This window comes from Thermobia domestica, chromosome 10 (genome assembly GCF_964235325.1).
Source record: "Thermobia domestica chromosome 10, izTheDome1.hap1.1, whole genome shotgun sequence".
Lineage (NCBI taxonomy): Eukaryota > Metazoa > Arthropoda > Insecta > Zygentoma > Lepismatidae > Thermobia > Thermobia domestica.
Genome location: NC_137463.1, coordinates 171,269,399 through 171,287,566, shown reverse-complemented (window position 1 = coordinate 171,287,566; position 18,168 = coordinate 171,269,399). Strand labels below are relative to the sequence as shown.

General features: G+C 35.1%; 1 protein-coding gene across 1 annotated transcript in view; it reads right to left on the bottom strand.

Annotated features, from left to right (window-relative positions):
• Positions 1-18,168, bottom strand: part of LOC145662108 (farnesoate epoxidase-like) — a 114,189-nt gene that overhangs the window by 88,580 nt on the left and 7,441 nt on the right. Inside the window, exon 2 of the mRNA XM_081727441.1 lies at positions 10,901-11,015. Coding sequence (XP_081583567.1) covers positions 10,901-11,015 — 115 coding nt within the window. The remainder of the gene's footprint in view (positions 1-10,900; positions 11,016-18,168) is intronic.

Here is an 18,168-nt window from a genome sequence, read left to right as displayed (position 1 = left end):
TCAATGGTTTATTTTAATATACAAGACTTTTTCTTGGGTGGACAAAAATGGACAAAATTCTGAGCTAGTTAAAATTCGAATTTGAAGATGTCGAACTACAGTGCTCGAAGTGCCCAAATTTTGAAACGGTCCTCCTTCGTTTATTTTAATGGTACAAAAATTTTTCTTAGGTGGACAAAAATGGACACAAATTGGACAAGATTCTGTGCTAGTTAAAATTCGAATTTGAAGATGTCGCACTACAGGTGATCGAAGTGCCCCAAATTTTGAAATGGCCCTCCCTCTTTTATTTTAATGGTAGAAATTTTTTTCTTGGGTGGACAAAAATGGGACAAAATTCTTAGGTAGTTAAAATTTTTATTTGAAGATTTCGCACTACAGGTGATCGAAGTGACCGAAATTTTGAAATGGCCCTCTCTCGTTTATTTTAATGGTTCAAACTTTTTTCTTTGATGGACAAAAATAGAAAAAAATGGACAAGATTCTGAGCAAGTTAAAATTCGAAATGAAGATGTCTCACTACAGCTAAATGGTTCGGCCAAATTTTAAAATGGCCCTTCCTCGTTTATTTTAATGGTACAAAATTTTTTCTTGCCTGGACAAAAATGGACAAAATTTGGACAAAATTCTGAGCTACTTAAAATTCGAAATTGAAAATGTCGCACTCAGCTAAATGGTTCGGCCAAATTTTAAAATGGCCCTTCCTCGTTTATTTTAATGGTAAAAAATTTTTTCTTGGGTGGACAAAAATGGACAAAATTTGGACAAAATTCTGAGCTACTTAAAATTCGAAATTGAAGATATCGTACTACAGGTGATCGAAGTGCCCAAAATTTTGAAATGGCCCTCCCTCATTTATTTTAATGGTACAAATTTTTTTCTTGGGTGGACAAAAATAGACAAAAATTGGACAACACTCTGAGCTAGTTAAAATTCGAATTTGAAGATGTCGCACTACAGGTGATCGAAGTCCCCAAATTTTGAAATGGCCCTCCCCGTTTAATTTAATGGTACAAAATTTATTCTTGGGTGGACAAAAATGGACAAAATTTGGACAAAATTCTGAGCTAGTTAAAATTCGAAATTGGAGATGTCGCACTACTGCTAAATGGTTCGGCCAAATTTCGAAATGGCCCTCCCTCGTTTATTTTAATGGTAAAAAATTTTTTCTTGGGTGGACAAAAATGGACAAAATTTGGACAAAATTCTGAGCTACTTAAAATTCGAAATTGAAGATGTCGCACTACAGGTGATCGAAGTGCCCCAAATTTTGAAATGGCCCTCCCTCGTTTATTTTAATGGTACAAAATTTTTTTCTTGGGTGGACAAAAATGGACAAAAATTGGACAAAATTCTGAGCTACTTAAAATTCGAAATTGAAAATGTCGCACTCAGCTAAATGGTTCGGCCAAATTTTAAAATGGCCCTTCCTCGTTTATTTTAATGGTACAAAATTTTTTCTTGCGTGGACAAAAATGGACAAAATTTGGACAAAATTCTGAGCTACTTAAAATTCGAAATTGAAAATGTCGCACTCAGCTAAATGGTTCGGCCAAATTTTAAAATGGCCCTTCCTCGTTTATTTTAATGGTACAAAATTTTTTCTTGGGTGGACAAAAATGGACAAAATTTGGACAAAATTCTGAGCTACTTAAAATTCGAAATTGAAGATGTCGCACTACAGGTGATCGAAGTGCCCCAAATTTCGAAATGGCCCTCCCTCGTTTATTTTAATGGTAAAAAATTTTTTCTTGGGTGGACAAAAATGGACAAAATTTGGACAAAATTCTGAGCTACTTAAAATTCGAAATTGAAGATGTCGCACTACAGGTGATCGAAGTGCCCCAAATTTTGAAATGGCCCTCCCTCGTTTATTTTAATGGTACAAAATTTTTTCTTGGGTGGACAAAAATGGACAAAAATTGGACAAAATTCTGAGCTACTTAAAATTCGAAATTGAAAATGTCGCACTCAGCTAAATGGTTCGGCCAAATTTTAAAATGGCCCTTCCTCGTTTATTTTAATGGTACAAAATTTTTTCTTGGGTGGACAAAAATGGACAAAATTTGGACAAAATTCTGAGCTACTTAAAATTCGAAATTGAAGATGTCGCACTACAGGTGATCGAAGTGCCCCAAATTTTGAAATGGCCCTCCCTCGTTTATTTTAATGGTACAAAATTTTTTCTTGGGTGGACAAAAATGGACAAAATTTGGACAAAATTCTGAGCTAGTTAAAATTCGAAATTTAAGATGTCGCACTACAGCCAAATGGTTCGTCCAAATTTTAAAATGGCCCTCCCTCGTTTATTTTAATGGTACAAAATTTTTTCTTGGGTGGACAAAAATGGACAAAAATTGGGCAAAATTCTGAGCTACTTAAAATTCGAAATTGAAGATGTCGCACTACAGCTAAATGGTTCGGCCAAATTTTGAAATGGCCCTCCCTCGTTTATTTTAATGGTACAAATTTTTTTCTTGGGTGGACAAAAATGGACAAAATTTGGACAAAATTCTGAGCTAGTTAAAATTCGAAATTGAAGATGTCGCACTACAGCTAAATGGTTCGGCCAAATTTTGAAATGGCCCCCCCTCGTTTATTTTAATGGTACAAATTTTTTTCTTGGGTGGACAAAAATGGACAAAATTTGGACAAAATTCTGAGCTAGTTAAAATTCGAAATTTAAGATGTCGCACTACAGCTAAATGGTTCGGCCAAATTTTGAAATGGCCCTCCCTCGTTTATTTTAATGGTACAAAAATTTTTCTTGGGTGGACAAAAATGGACAAAATTTGGACAAAATTCTGAGCTAGTTAAGATTCGAAATTGAAGATGTCGCACTACAGCTAAATGGTTCGGCCAAATTTTGAAATGGCCCTCTTTCGTTTATTTTAATGGTACAAAGTTTTTCTTGGGTGGACAAAAATGGACAAAAATTGGACAAAATTCTGAGCTACTTAAAATTCGAATTTGAAGATGTCGCACTACAGGTGATCAAAGTGTCCCAAATTTTGAAATGGCCCTCCCTCGTTTATTTTAATGGTACAAAATTTTTTCTTGGGTGGACAAAAATGGACAAAAATTGGACAAAATTCTGAGCTAGTTAAAATTCGAATTTGAAGATGTCGCACTACAACTAAATGGACCCCTCGAGTGTTAATCAAATATATGAAACGAATAACTTTAGAAACCGGAAAAAATGTCCAGTTTTTTTTTTATAAGTGCCGATGATAAGCATAAGTACCACCTCAATATGTGGCTGATTTGAATCAAATTTTGCACGATTACTTCATCCATCAGTACACAATTTTTATCTACAAAGTTATTTTCAATTCCGAAAAACAGGGTTGGAAGTTATTATTTTCAACCGTCTCTATTTTAACGCTATTTGAATACTTATGTAAAATTAAATTAACTGAAAATATCGAATTGGTACTATCAAAATTATCCATTTGCAGATTTTTCGCTATTAAGTCTCCCTATAGAAATTAAGTATATGATTTTTTTGGTAAAATCAGTTAGCATTATAAAATTAAGTGTTGAATATTTTTTCTTGAGGTTTTAAACATGTACTAGGAAAGCTCAAAGAGTAACACACAATTTATTTTCTTTTGCCAGAGTATAGTATGAAGCTGAAAGTTAAGTAATCATATTAAGGTATATAGAGATCTGTTATGGTACGTTTCCATTTTAGATTAATCTTGTAGCTGTGATTAAAAAAAAAAAAAAAAAAAAAATTGCTACACGATCTTTCTATCTACTTTTTAGATTTTACAACTTCTAAGCAAGAGAGATATCATCACCCATGCAGCACTGCACTCTAGTGGACAAACAGTGAACATTCTCATTAAAAACGTTTATTTTGACGCACTTCCCCTCCCTGTCGAAAAGAATCCGTTGTTTCGGAAGCGTCGAAACTGTTTTTTCCTTTATGTCAGCGGAAGGGCGATAGCAGGTAGCAAGCAAGACATCCCAGAAAGTTGCACACTGTTCAACTCCTTGCAAGATGGAAAAAAAGTTTTATGACCCTTTCAAGACTATGTGAACATATTGAAATATGGTAGGGTTTCAAGGTTTTTTATGACAGCTACAAGTTCTTGTAAAGTGACAAGGCCTCTTAAGGAGGTGGGACAAGGTGGGACAAGGTGGGACAAGTATGGTCAACATCATAAATATGTCGCATGTTTTATGTCGTCTAGAATAACGTTTAGTCAGATATTCAGAGTTTGAATGGAAGTATAAGGTCTTGAATGAAGCAGTGTATCACAATAGCACTTCACCACAGTATGATACGAAATCTTTAAAGACAGTTACGTAAACACCGTCCGATACACCTCGTTCTAGTAATCACTACAATATCAGTTAATCTCACTTAGTCCTATGGTCGAGCGGTTTATGGTACTAAACCGAAGATCGCAAGATCTGTCTGTAAAGAGTTCGAATACTTCTGTCATGAGTACATTGTGTCCTTTCACTATTTCTTTCATTATTATCGTTCATTTCTATTCGTTTCTTATCTAAAGTGCAGAAGAGTGCGACCTATTTTCAAATGCATCAGATGCAGTAATCTTCCCTTTAACGCTAAGCTCTTTATACGGTGTTTGTAAACGGTATTCATAACACGTTTTTCCGTTTTATTAACATAAAATAGATGAATCTAGAAACATTCTATAAACGAGAGAAGAATATTCCACGATATCATTACAAATGTCCAATACAAATATTTGTTTATATGTCATAGTATTTCTAATAAGCGTTTCATAAATTTGATTTGAAGTTTAGAGTACCTATCAGCAACAAGGCTATATAATACGTACACTTACAGCTTAACGTAGGATCCGAATCACATAAGCTCCCACTGTGAATCGAACCCGAATTTCCCATGCAAAAGGTGCATACGCTAACCGCTTGGCAACGACGGAGCTAACGGTTTCTCTGTGCATTTGTTCCATCTCGCGCAATGTAATGTTTTAAATTCTGTTCTTAATGAAGCTACAATCAGTTTATAAGATCTAAGTACAGTGTAAGACGAAATTAAACTTGGAGTCTCAATTGACTAAAACGTTAATGCATCTATCTCTCATGCTTAATAATATACTTAGGTATAAAAAACAGTAGCTATAAAATAACAAAAAGCACGTTGGGGACCTAAAATATTTTACTAAAAGTAACATAAGTTTTAATGCAGTAGCGCTGTTATAGAAATGAAAGTAAAATATTTTGTTTGAATGCTAAACCGCCTTCCCTATATAAGATAAATTTATGCTACTATACAACATATGTACTTGTTCGATTTTGACCAGAATACAAACTGACATTAAACTAACTAACTAACTCTAACTCTATGGCCTATGGAACCCGGAGGTTCAATGCCGCGTTCACAAAAGCTCTCCACTGACTTCTATCTTTAGCTAACTGCTTCCAGTTTCTACTTTGTATTCTTATCTCTGCTAGATCCATCTTAATATTGTCCTCCCATCTACGCCTAGGTCTTCCTAATTGTCGTTTTCCGATTGGTCTTCCAGTCAAGACTTTGAAAGCGTTTCTACTTTCTTCCATTCTAGCTACATGAACTGCCCATCTATGCCTTCGAGACTTCACGAACCTAACAATGTTGGGTAAACCGTATAAATTATGTAGTTCCTCGTTATGAAGTTTCCGCCATTCCCCATTCCCGTTCTTCTTGGGTCCAAATATTCGTCTCAGGATCTTGTTCTCAAATAATTTTAGTCTATGTTCTTCCCTCAAAGTAAGTGACCATATTTCGCAACCATACAGAATAACAGGCATGATTATCGTTTTGTATATTTTAAGCTTCAAATTCCTCGATAAAATTCGCGACGACAAGAGATTTTGAACCGAATAGTAACACGAATTCCCTGCCTTTAGTCGACATTTAATTTCTTCGTGAATATGATTTTCGTATCTTAATATTGATCCTAGATATTTGAAACTATCCACTTTATTAAAAGTATTATTTAATATTTTAACGCATCCATAATTTGCTGTATTACGGTCCCGACGCACTTCCATGTATTTAGTTTTCTCTGCATTTACTTCTAAACCCAGGTCCCTGCAAGCGTTTAATAAGATCTCTGCATTTCTTTCTATTGTTCTCCTATCATCCCCTATTAAATTTATATGATCAGCAAGCGCCATAGCCTGGAGAATGCCGTTCAACTCTAGGCCCTGGTTGTTATCTTTGATTTTCCTTATAGCGTATTCCAGAACAAAGTTAAATAATAATGGCGACATCGCATCTCCTTGTTTCAGGCTATTTTCGACGTGAAAGCTCGTGGACAAAAATTTTTCTACCCGGACTTTACTTTGGGATTGATTTAAATATATCTTAATTAATCTAATTAGCTTTCTCGGTATTCCAAGTTCTGTAAGAACGTTGTGTAATGTTCCTCTCCTAACCATGTCGTACGCCTTTCTAAAACCAATAAACAGTTAATGTACCGGGGTATTGTATTCCCACTTTTTTTCGAATATTTGACGAATGGTAAATATTTGGTCGATAGTTGATCGATTTCGTCTAAATTCGCACTGATAATCTCCAATAATTTCATCTGCGTATGGGATCAATCATGTTAATAGAATATTCGAAAGTATTTTATAGGATGTAGACAGAAGAGAAATGCCTCGATAATTATTGCAGTCAGTTTTGTCTCCTTTCTTGTGAATTGGAACAATGATTGATTCTTTCCACTCTTTTAGCAATTCTTCCTTGTTCCAGATAATGAGTATAGATTTGTGTATCTTGTTCCACAATTTTTCGCCTCCAGCTAAAATTAACTCAGCCGGAATTTCATCTACACCCGGAGATTTGTGTTTCTTTAATTTCTTTATAGCGGTTTCTACTTCTATTAGGTTGGGTTCTGGAATATACGGTTCTGCGGTGTGTATCTCCTTTCTTCCATGCACACTAGTTTTTGGTTGCGTGTTAAGCAAAAGCGTCAAAGAAATCTTTCCATCTATTTAAGATGCTATCCGTATCAGTGAGAACTGTACCGTCAAATTTCTTTAATATATAAGCACGAGGTTGATAGCCTTTCTTAAATTCACTGATTCCCTTATACATGTCCCGGATGTTTTTATTTATATTATTACCTTCAAGTTCCTTAATTTTAGCTTTCAGAAAATCGCGTTTCTTTGTTCTAAAAGTTTTGGAAGTTTCCCGCCTGATATCTGCAAAATTTTGTGTAGTTATTTCATTCGAATTTTGTATCCTGCGTAATTTTGCCTGTTTTCTCTTCTCTGCTAGTTTAATGCATTTGGTTTGTTCCTACGTATTTCCGCGTGTCCCAACTTTTCTTTTGCTGAAATTTTAATGCTATCTCTAATTTCAATCCAGGTATCCTCAACACTAGTGCACTCCGAATCTTCTAAAGCCAAGAATCTATTCGAAACTTTAATCTGGCATTCCTCTCTTACCTGGCTCTCTTCTAATTTCTTTAGATTGAATCTCTCCATTTTCAGACATTGAATATTACCTTTATTCAACGATAATCTCTCTCGTATTATCGCTATTACCAGGTAGTGATCAGTGTCACAATCAGTCCCTCTAAACGACCGGACATCAATTATCTAGATTGCGTTCCTCTATCTACTTAAACGTGCTCAATTTGATTATGTGTTTTTTCCGTCTGGTGATGTCCAAGTGTATTATGAACGTCGCGATGTGGGGAATTTTGTACTCTTCACGATTAAGTTTTTGGATGTTAAAAAATTCACGAGTCTAACACCGTTGTCATTACTTTCCATATGCAGACTTTCGTTCCCTATAATCGGTTTGAAAATATCCCTCGTCCCACCTTCGCATTGAAATCCTCTAATAGAATTTTCATATGGTATCGCGGGAGTTGGTCAAATATCCGTTGCACTTCTTCGTAAAAACTGTCTTTCTTATCATCATCCTTATCTTCAGTTGGGGCATGTACACTTAAAACAATGATATCACACCAACGTCCCTTAAGAGTAATAAAAGAAAGTCTGTCAGTAAGAAATTCAACCCGTTTAATTGCTGGTGATATTCGTTTGTGAACGAAAAACTCTATTCCTAACTGGTGATTTTTATTTCCTTTTTATTTCCGGAATTCACAGATCCATTTCCTTCCCACCTAATTTCCTGAACTCCTACTAGGTCCATCCTGAATTTCTCTAACTCACTCGTTACGGATTTTAATGCGCCTGCAGTAATGTAGCGTGAAGTTTTGTAATGGGTAGGCTGATATTAGATTCGTAGCTAGAGGGTGGCTAGGAGGGGCTCAATCCCCTGAAACTTGCAATTTTTGTTGTATGTATATATGAGTGTAAAGTGAATTTAAGTTACCCCTCCCTCCCCAATAAAAATCTATCCTGCCCTTATTTAAACGATCACGTCTTAGTGTTCTGACTACGCTGTAATGCTTGATAGAAAAATGCTAATTCATGCAATATATTTTTCATACAATGCAAGAAAAAGTATAAGAGTGGTTCTGCTTCATATTTCCCTTACATATACGGTTTCCTTACATATGCGATACTCGCATATCACACATACACTGTATTACTGTTTCAAAGAAACAAATAAAAATGGATTGCTATAGGACGATCTTACGTGTAACTTCCCCAAATCATAGACAAACTTAAGCACTTCACCCACAACAACACATATCAGCATACTAATGGAAAACAGTGAATCAGTAGCTCACAGTCAATTGATGATTTTTACAGAAAAAGCTATTTTTAGATTGAAGGTATGAAAAAAAAAAAGAAACTATACCTCATCTGAGGTCTCCTTCAGTATCGATCTTCGAAAAACTTGCGGATAGCAACGCAACGCAAAAAATACAAGCAATTATAACTGCTATGTCAATTATCGAAAACTAAAATGTAAATTTTACGCTGTAATAACGCAAACCAGTACGCAATAAGGTCCCTGATGTATTAATACTATTCATAATAACATAACATTTTTATTCTCTCTGTCTCTCTTTTTTTTCTCTTGGTCAAAACTCGTTACTGAATGTGAGCTTCTAAATTTTTCATAGTCTCTGTTCTATACTTTCTTACAAGACCGCGTCCTGTCGCTTTTATTTCGCCAAACACCCGCCGGAAGGCTAGCCTTTCGTCAACATTCGTCCACTTTCGTTGCATCATGTTGAATTTGTGCATAGCTCAAATAGTTTTCGTCTGCTCAGGGTGGCGGGAAAGTGATTGTCACCGCCCCATCCTCCTAATTCCATGAGAGAAGCGGAAGGCTAGCCGCCGATAGCCTTCAATGCGTTCTTGCAGAAGCTTCGCTTCAACTCGCTTGATGTTTAAACAGCGTATTATAAAATAAATCTATTATAATAAAATTAATTGTATCAATATCCAAAAGGAACATTTGAAGCTGATGTATAAATAAATGGATAGGCTAAGCCTTATAGCATTAATGGACACTACGTCCCTGACAAGTAAACCTTACGTTTGGGTGAATCGAGTTGCTGACTGAGACACATATGAGAAAGTAGTACTAAATGTGGTCAGTATTTCTGTGAAGTTGTAGGTGCGAAGCTCCAGGGGTTTAGGAGATACACCTACCAGAACATCACATGGAAGTACAGAATAGTATTCATACAGTTGGAGGTAAAAGCCCTGTAAGACCTCTTGTAACGACAAAAGGTGAATAACAAATATATGGGTACATATTAGGACTAGGGGGAAGTCATATAGTAAGGGTATACCTGACGGCGGCCATCTTGAAATCCGCCATTTTGAATTAAGGTTAAGTTTTTAAAATAGGAATAGGGTCATGTGATACATGATTTAAGGCGCAAATTTAATCAGAAGAACAATGGTGACGTGAATTTTGATTTACGCGAAATTGGTAAAAAGTTTCAGGGAAATTAAATATTGTTGCAGCATATGTATTAGTCCTTTACCCCACCTTATAAATTTTGTGTTAATGATGATAATTAAATAAAAAGCAGGTGGATAAATATTAGGTCTATGGTAAGAGTTGCCTTGATAGCGGCCATGTTCAAATCCGCCATTTTGAATCAGACAAAAAATTTAAACAAAACGCATAACATTGACACCTTATTAATAGCAAATTTTACTATAAATCCAACGGTATAACCTTTTTGCTGTATCATTAACATGGCCGCCATCAAGGCAACACTTACCATAGACCTAATATTTATCCACCTGCTTTTTATTTAATTATTATCATTAACACAAAATTTATAAGGTGGGGTAAAGGACTAATACATATGCTGCAACAATATTTAATTTCCCTGAAACTTTTTACCAATTGCGCGTAAATCAAAATTCACGTCACCATTGTTCTTCTGATTAAATTTGCGCCTTAAATCATGTATCACATGACCCTATTCCTATTTTAAAAACTTAACCTTAATTCAAAATGGCGGATTTCAAGATGGCCGCCGTCAGGTATACCCTTACTATATGACTTCCCCCTAGTCCTAATATGTACCCATATATTTGTTATTCACCTTTTGTCGTTACAAGAGGTCTTACAGGGCTTTTACCTCTAACTGTGTGAATACTATTCTGTACTTCCATGTGATGTTCTGGTAGGTGTATCTCCTAAACCCCTGGAGCTTCGCACCTACAACTTCACAGAAATACTGACCACATTTAGTACTACTTTCTCATATGTGTCTCAGTCAGCAACTCGATTCACCCAAACGTAAGGTTTACTTGTGAGTATTATAAGTAATAGTACATTTTACAACACCCCGCATTTAAATATGTTTTAATTTAAAATACATATTCTTTATAAACACTAGGGCTACTTTTAAATTCTGACACCTAGTCACTAATGAAGATAACGTTTGAATGAGTGTGAAACACATAATACATTAAAATACAGACATTAATTACATAGAGAATATGTATTAATATATACCTTAGGAATTGAATATCCCATTATCTCAAAATCCTCAACAGCTTTTCGTGGAAGGACAGGTATAACAGACAATAACCTTTGCACTTCATGTATCACCGCAACGGTATAAGGCATTCTGGAACAATACAAAAATATTATATTAATATATTTACGATCTACAATAGTTACTTTAGAAATACAATAATTGGTTATAATTAGAAGTTCAGTTTACCAATGTTTACTACCTTATCTTCCTTGAATTTCAAGTAAAATGTCACATTTGAAACCTTAAAAAAAAAAAAAAAAAAACGAAAAATGTTCCATCGTAATTAGACGATTTTAAGGAAGTAACTAGCTGAAATATTCGTTGGTTTCACGGTAAAAGTAAATTATTGAAAAATATTTGAAATATACGTTTAATCTCTGTCCCCACCTTTAGGGAGCGCATTTGAATCAAAGTGAGATGAAGGACAATCAGTTTTATGAACATACTACGTTCAAGAAAAGCATTTCAGAAGGTAAAGCTTTTTAAAAAAAAAAAAAAAAAATTGTTCAAAGCCTAAATCCTCTTCCCCTTAGAATATACAGTATATTTAAATCAAAGAGAACTAATGATAAAATGTACAAACATTCATTCTAAGAAATTCAAAGATTCCCTTACTTGAATTTGAAAATTGTAAAACATCAAACTTGGTAATTGTTCTCAAGAGCTTCGGTATATACTTTTGTAAATTTGGATGGTCCATGTTGTCCTCTTCTATTTGTAAAAATGTCAAAAATATATATAACCAATACGTATTTCCACATGGTTGGCTTTTGACCTAATTTATCATCTAAAATGTGATTCTAGTACAACATATGATAATATGGATGGGTAGGGGCGCTTAGTTTCTTACATAAGATATGAATAGTTTGATACACCTCACCTTTAAATTTGAGACAGATACAATGACTCGTCCTTAGATTTGAGAATTGTCAAAAAAATAGTATTGGTAAATGTATCTTTGGAGTCATGTATATACCTTTGTAAATTTGGGAAAATCAACTAGTATTCTTCTGTGAGTAATAGAATTACGAAAAATTAAAATATAAAAATAATAATATGTTCTACAATAGGATTGGGTTTTATGTCAATTTCTGTTTTAAGATGTCACTTAATTAAAGTATATGATCATATGGATATACACAGGGATCGATATTGTCTTTCATAAATCAGTGGTACCATGCTGCATGCTCTTAAATTTTTGGTACTCATGTGTTAAATCTTTAAATTGTCAAAAATAAAAATCCGTAAACTGTCCATGAATGAGAATGGACCCTTATATACTCATTTACATGATCAGAAAATGCTATGAAGTTCCATCATAGAAAATAAATTCAAACAAAATCCAGAAACCTGGCGTATAGCTTGGTAAATACGTATAGCTTGTGTTTACACTTTTGTCAACCTTTTACCCATACAAATGCACAAGCAGGACCACCCAAATTTACAGAGGCATATATTCATGTTTTAGAGAACTATTACCATATTTATTTCTTTACAATTCCGACATTTAAGTCATGGGCTGAAATACTACCTGAAACTAAGAGGGATGGATCTATTTGCCTATGTTGTATGAAAGAGTATAGATACATGTACTCATCCATATAACGATATAGTATGACTGATCATTTTTGATATATGTATATCATTCATATCAACATTCATCATTTTTTTTTTAATTATCGATGCTTTTCCTTTTATTTTGCCGGCAATACAGTCAATATCCCACATAAGCAAGGAAAAGTTACTTGTATTTTTTGTTATTCCTTGGCATCTATTAACAAATATACACATTAGTTCTTATAATAATAAATTGTTTCATTCAAAAGATACAATGTTTGATTATTACTTAAGATATAAATTATCTTACACTAGCAGCGTTCACCCCGCTTCGCTGCGGTCACCCCGGAACGCAATAAACTTTGTTACTTAGATAATTTTTACTTTTTCGCTTTCAAGTGATATGATAAAAACCATAGAAGATTGCACTAATGTTAACATTATATCGCCTTTCATTTATGTTAACCCGCCCCGCTTCGCTGCGGTCACCCCAACCCGCCCCGCTTCGCTGCGGTCATCCCCGAACGCAATAAACTTTGTTACTTAGATAATTTTTACTTTTTCGCTTTCAAGTGATTTATAGCGCCTGTCAGTTATGTTAACCCGCCGAGTCACAGGGTCATGCGGGTTGCATATAAATACGTTTATTTTTATACCTATGATGAACTAATAACAAAGGATTTGTACGTATGGACACCTGAATGGTCAATTATCTCAAGACACTGGTAATTGAAAATTAAAGTGATATGATAAAAACCATCTAGGGTCCACATCCTAACAACCCCCCAAAAATGAAAGAAATCGGTTCAGCCGTATTAGCGTGATGAGCGGACAAAGGATTTTTTGTACGTATTGACACCTGATTGGTCAATTATCTCAAGACACTGGTAATTGAAAATTAAAGTGATATGATAAAAACCATCTAGGGTCCAAATCCTAACAACCCCCCAAAAATGAAAGAAATCGGTTCAGCCGTATTAGCGTGATGAGCGGACAAAGGATTTTGTGCGTTCTCTTTTATATATATAGATTAATTTTTTAATACCTGTTAAATTATATGATTTACAAAATGGCAAAGCTTACGAAATAACATGAAAATTAATTCTATCACAGAAAGAGTTTTAGAGTACAGGTGAAAGACTGTTAGTACATTTAGATGGGAAATATAAAACCCCAATGCCACAATGATATTATGAAGATACAGAGCACGGAATTACAGATATGAAAAATATAAGCTATTTATGCTTTGTGATCTTATGAATCCGTTAAATAATGGATATTCTATACATCAAATATTTTTCAAGAATGAGCCTCTAAAATGAATTATTTTTGAAAATTTATAAGGGAAAATTTATGTTTAATTAAGATAAAAGATTTCTTCTAACTTGTGTGAAGGAAAGGAGCTTAAGATACTAATCGCGTTGCCTCTTTGTATAACTAGGCTAATGCGTTGTACTAAAAATTGTTGGCTTCTGGTGTCGCCCGCTTTATTAATCAAATTGGAACCCAGTTCTTTCAAAAATTTGTGAGCTTCTTTGCTGAAAACCCCCATAGTTTCAGTTGCGAAAGCAACGACAAGATTCTCTTCTTTCAGTTTAGAATATTTGGAGTGTTTTCTCTTGCAGGCCACTTCAGCTGCACTACCTGCTTCGTTTTGTGTTGATGGCAAATAAGGCGCGCTATACATTACGAGATCAATCCTAGGAAATATCTTAGGATTTATCTTCGGAAAAATGTTATGACATATCTTGTAGGAAATCTTACCCTTGTGTGCCATACACGTGAAGATTTTTCCTGTCTGACCGAATGACGTATATCAACATTGTGAAATAGTTCTATTTAATAAAAGTATAAAGTTGAAGAATTACTATGCTAACCACACTGCACATCCCACTGATATTAATATCAGGCGCTATATTGTTAAATTGGATACCTCTTAAAAAAAAAAAAAAAAAAAAAAAAGCAGAAGGGTGCTGGTATACTTTTGGCGTACCACATTTTAGAAGATTTACAAGTAAAATGTAATACTTTGCATGAAAAGACATATTTATAAGGAACAAATTTTTTGGAAGCAACATAATTAAATACAAGGTAATACACCTGTATTTTATGTTTACAACTGTAGGGTTACTAGTGTAAAATCATTATAAATGTTTTAACGACGGTTAAAATAGGTGAGACAATGTTTAGCAGAAAGGGTCCAACTATTTTTTTCTAAGAAATGCTACAATTTACGTTAGATTGTATTAGTACATGGGTCCAACACAATTTTCAAAAAGTGATAGAATTTCGCTTACTTCTATTAATATTAGGTTAGTTTAAGCTAGTTAACTTCATTAGATTAGATTTAGTTAGGTTGTGTTAGGTCTAAGTATTTGCATCTTCCATTTCTCCTGTGAATTTTGTATGTTCTGCTTACTTCGGACCCCTTCTGCGAAACTTTTACGTAAGTGAGTGCATATGAAAGTTGACCGGTGTTTCTATTTTCCACCACCGGTGTATTTCTGCATAGTTTACAGAAGCTATAATTTATGTTTACGAGTGGAGCGCTACTACCACGATACCATGACAAGTGCTATTCAAACTCGTATCATTGCCAAAACGCACTCGTTTTCACTACATCAACTGACGCGCCTGCTTCCTTCGCTCGCACCCCCTCACGCTCGGGACTCCGCTTAGCCCTGCTCTGACTCGGTTAAATAGCATTCGTACTTTCTAGAAACAACCTAGCACACCTTGGTTTGCGTTTTTTGCACTATAGTTTTTATACTATATATATATCTTGACCCCGTATTTGTACGCAAATCGTAAAAGAATTGTAGTTTATCAACAATTGCTTTTGTTGGTCCCCTTCAGGGATTTTATCTATGCTATGTAAGATATTTTCATGTCGGTCAACGCAAATCATTTAGGAAATAGTGACAAATTATAATTTTTCAACAATTATTTCGAGTGGTACATCTAAAGTAAACCTGCACGATCAGAAGATACCTCATCATTTGTGTTTTCATTTGTTTTGTTTTCACTTTCTCTCACCTAATGTCGCTTAAATCGAAATCTTACGAATTTTCTTTCCGAAATAGAGCGTGCTCTAAACAAGAGAAATCTCATAGGATCGTTCAGAACACAGGAAATGACATGGGATCTGTTGCCATACACGTTGAGATTTTGACTCTAGGATAAATCGTAAGAGATTTCCTAGGATCTATCTTATAGTGTATAGCCGGCCTAAGATGATGCAACGGTATCCACGCATGTGACATCCCATATCAACCGTTGACCCATTTTCCATGGAGTTAGGGTAATTCCATCTGGCCGCTTTCCATCTTCTCGAAACATTCCTGGTGGTTCCAAAATGCTTGGAAAATCAATGCTCGCCAGTGTTCGTTTTATTATGTTGTTCAATTCACCATGGCGTACTAATCTTCCTCCACTTTTAGTACAACTTAGTGCGTGTAACCCTTTTTCATCCATTCTGCTTTGGCATGTACAAGTAAATGTATGGCAGATATTTACCTCCAGACGCAAAGCTACACATATTTGAAAAACTTTGTTATCTAAAAAGGTTCTAATTGTTTTAGATGGCGTGGCTTGCAACAAAGCACCTCTCTCTTTTTTCTGTAAAGCTTTCATACGCACAATGTCAATTATACTTTCAGGAATTACTTCATTATCTATTACTTTCTGTAATAATATTGCATCCCAACTTTTTTGGAATTCTTTTGTCTCAGGAATTTTACTGTTGTAGATCCACTTCCAAATTTCCAAAGCCTCATCCATGTGATGTATATCCACGTTGTCAACTGAACTATTTAAAATATTGGAGACAAGTGGACGCACCGCATGGACAAGAGGAAAGGAAGGCTGGTAGGCTCAAGTCCGATACTTTCCGTATGTTTAGACCTCCTAGGCGGACTGGAAGGCTTGCTTGTGTCCATTGGGTTTCGTTTAGGGAATAGTTGATTATTTGCTGTAATGCCTTTTATCTATAACACTAATTAACAAATTTAAACTTTTTGTTTGTTACATGAGAAAAATCACCTGATCTTAAAGGAACTTTTTGCGCTGAATTCGAATATGCACTCGGTTTCTCTCCATCACGCACAGTTTTCCCGAAACAGAGGGGTTTTCCGGAAATTCCCTCAAAAATTTCCCTTTTTCAGATATTTTATTCCCCTAGCTCCTGTCCCCTTACATATAGTAACATAGAAATTATACCTAAGTATACCTTGATTTATATTTAATAAACCCTAAAAGTTTCGTAAAAATCGCTTTGTTCTTTCTAGAGAAATAAATATATTTGTATGTATACCGTGTGCACTGTTTATTGCACCTGGTAGTAATGCTTTCAGATCTCCTGAGTTAGGGTAAAAACGATTTGCTTTATTACTACAAACACACACATAAAAATGAATATTTACAATAGTCAACAACACACTTGTATTGCTCTCTGTAAATTAGAAATGTGTATAAAAATAGAATGTACTTCCAACGTATATTTTTTTAAACGTACAGTATATGTATATCTTAATACATATATATACAATTCTCCAAGTTTTTTCGTTTTGTTCATGAAATGGTTATCAATATTTGTTATCTGCTAAGAGTGCTTTCATGTTTGATCTTAACGACATTATACCCAACTAAGACCAGAAGTTTAGTTTGTGATCAGTACAATGGCGTCAAGAGGACGGCGTTCGTGTGTTAACTCACCAAATAGTTTTTGTTATGTGTGTGGCCAGTTTGTAGTTAAAGGACAGTGTAGATCCATTACGCCATCGGTGAAACTAGCATATTATATATATTTCGGATGTCGTGTGGGAGATCAGGACAAAACTTGGGCACCCAACATAATTTGTGCGTCGTGCTACGTCACTTTACTTGCATGGGCCAAAGGGAAACGGAGGTTCATGAAATTTGCTGTACCAATGGTGGGGAGAGAACCCACCAACCATCTGGATGATTGCTTTTTTGTCTCACAGTAGTTAAGGGACATTCTAAAAAAAGCAAATACACAATAAGTTATCCCAACGTTAAATCCGCAATTAGACCTATTCCGCACGGGGATGAACTTCCACTTCCCGAGCCCCCTACCAACTGGGAAGAGATATGGCCAAAAGACTCTGATGATGATCATGACCTTGATGAACCATCGACATCAACATGTACATCCAAGGATCCAACGTTCATCCCTGACTGTGTTCGCGAGCCACATTTCATCCGGCAATGTGAACTTAATGACCTAGTCCGTGATTTGCACCTGACAAAACAAGAGGCGGAACTTCTGGGATCAAGGCTCCAGCAGTGGAACTTATTGGATGCAGAAACGAACATATCAGTGTACAGGAAAAGGCATGTTCAATTTTCAAGCTATTTCTCAATGCAAGATAATGTGTGCGTATGTACGGATATAAATGGGTTGATGGCGGAGCTAGAAATTCCTTACGTTCCAAAAGAATGGAGGTTATTTATCGACGCGTCAAAGGTCAGCCTTAAAGCTGTCCTTTTACATAATGGAAATAAAAAACCTTCTATACCACTTGCGCACTCAGTGAAGATTAAGGAATCCTATGACACCATGTCAACTTTGCTAAATCTTATAAATTACAAGGACCATTGTTGGCAAATATGTTGTGATCTCAAGGTAGTTGGTATTTTATTAGGACTGCAGTGCGGTTACACGAAG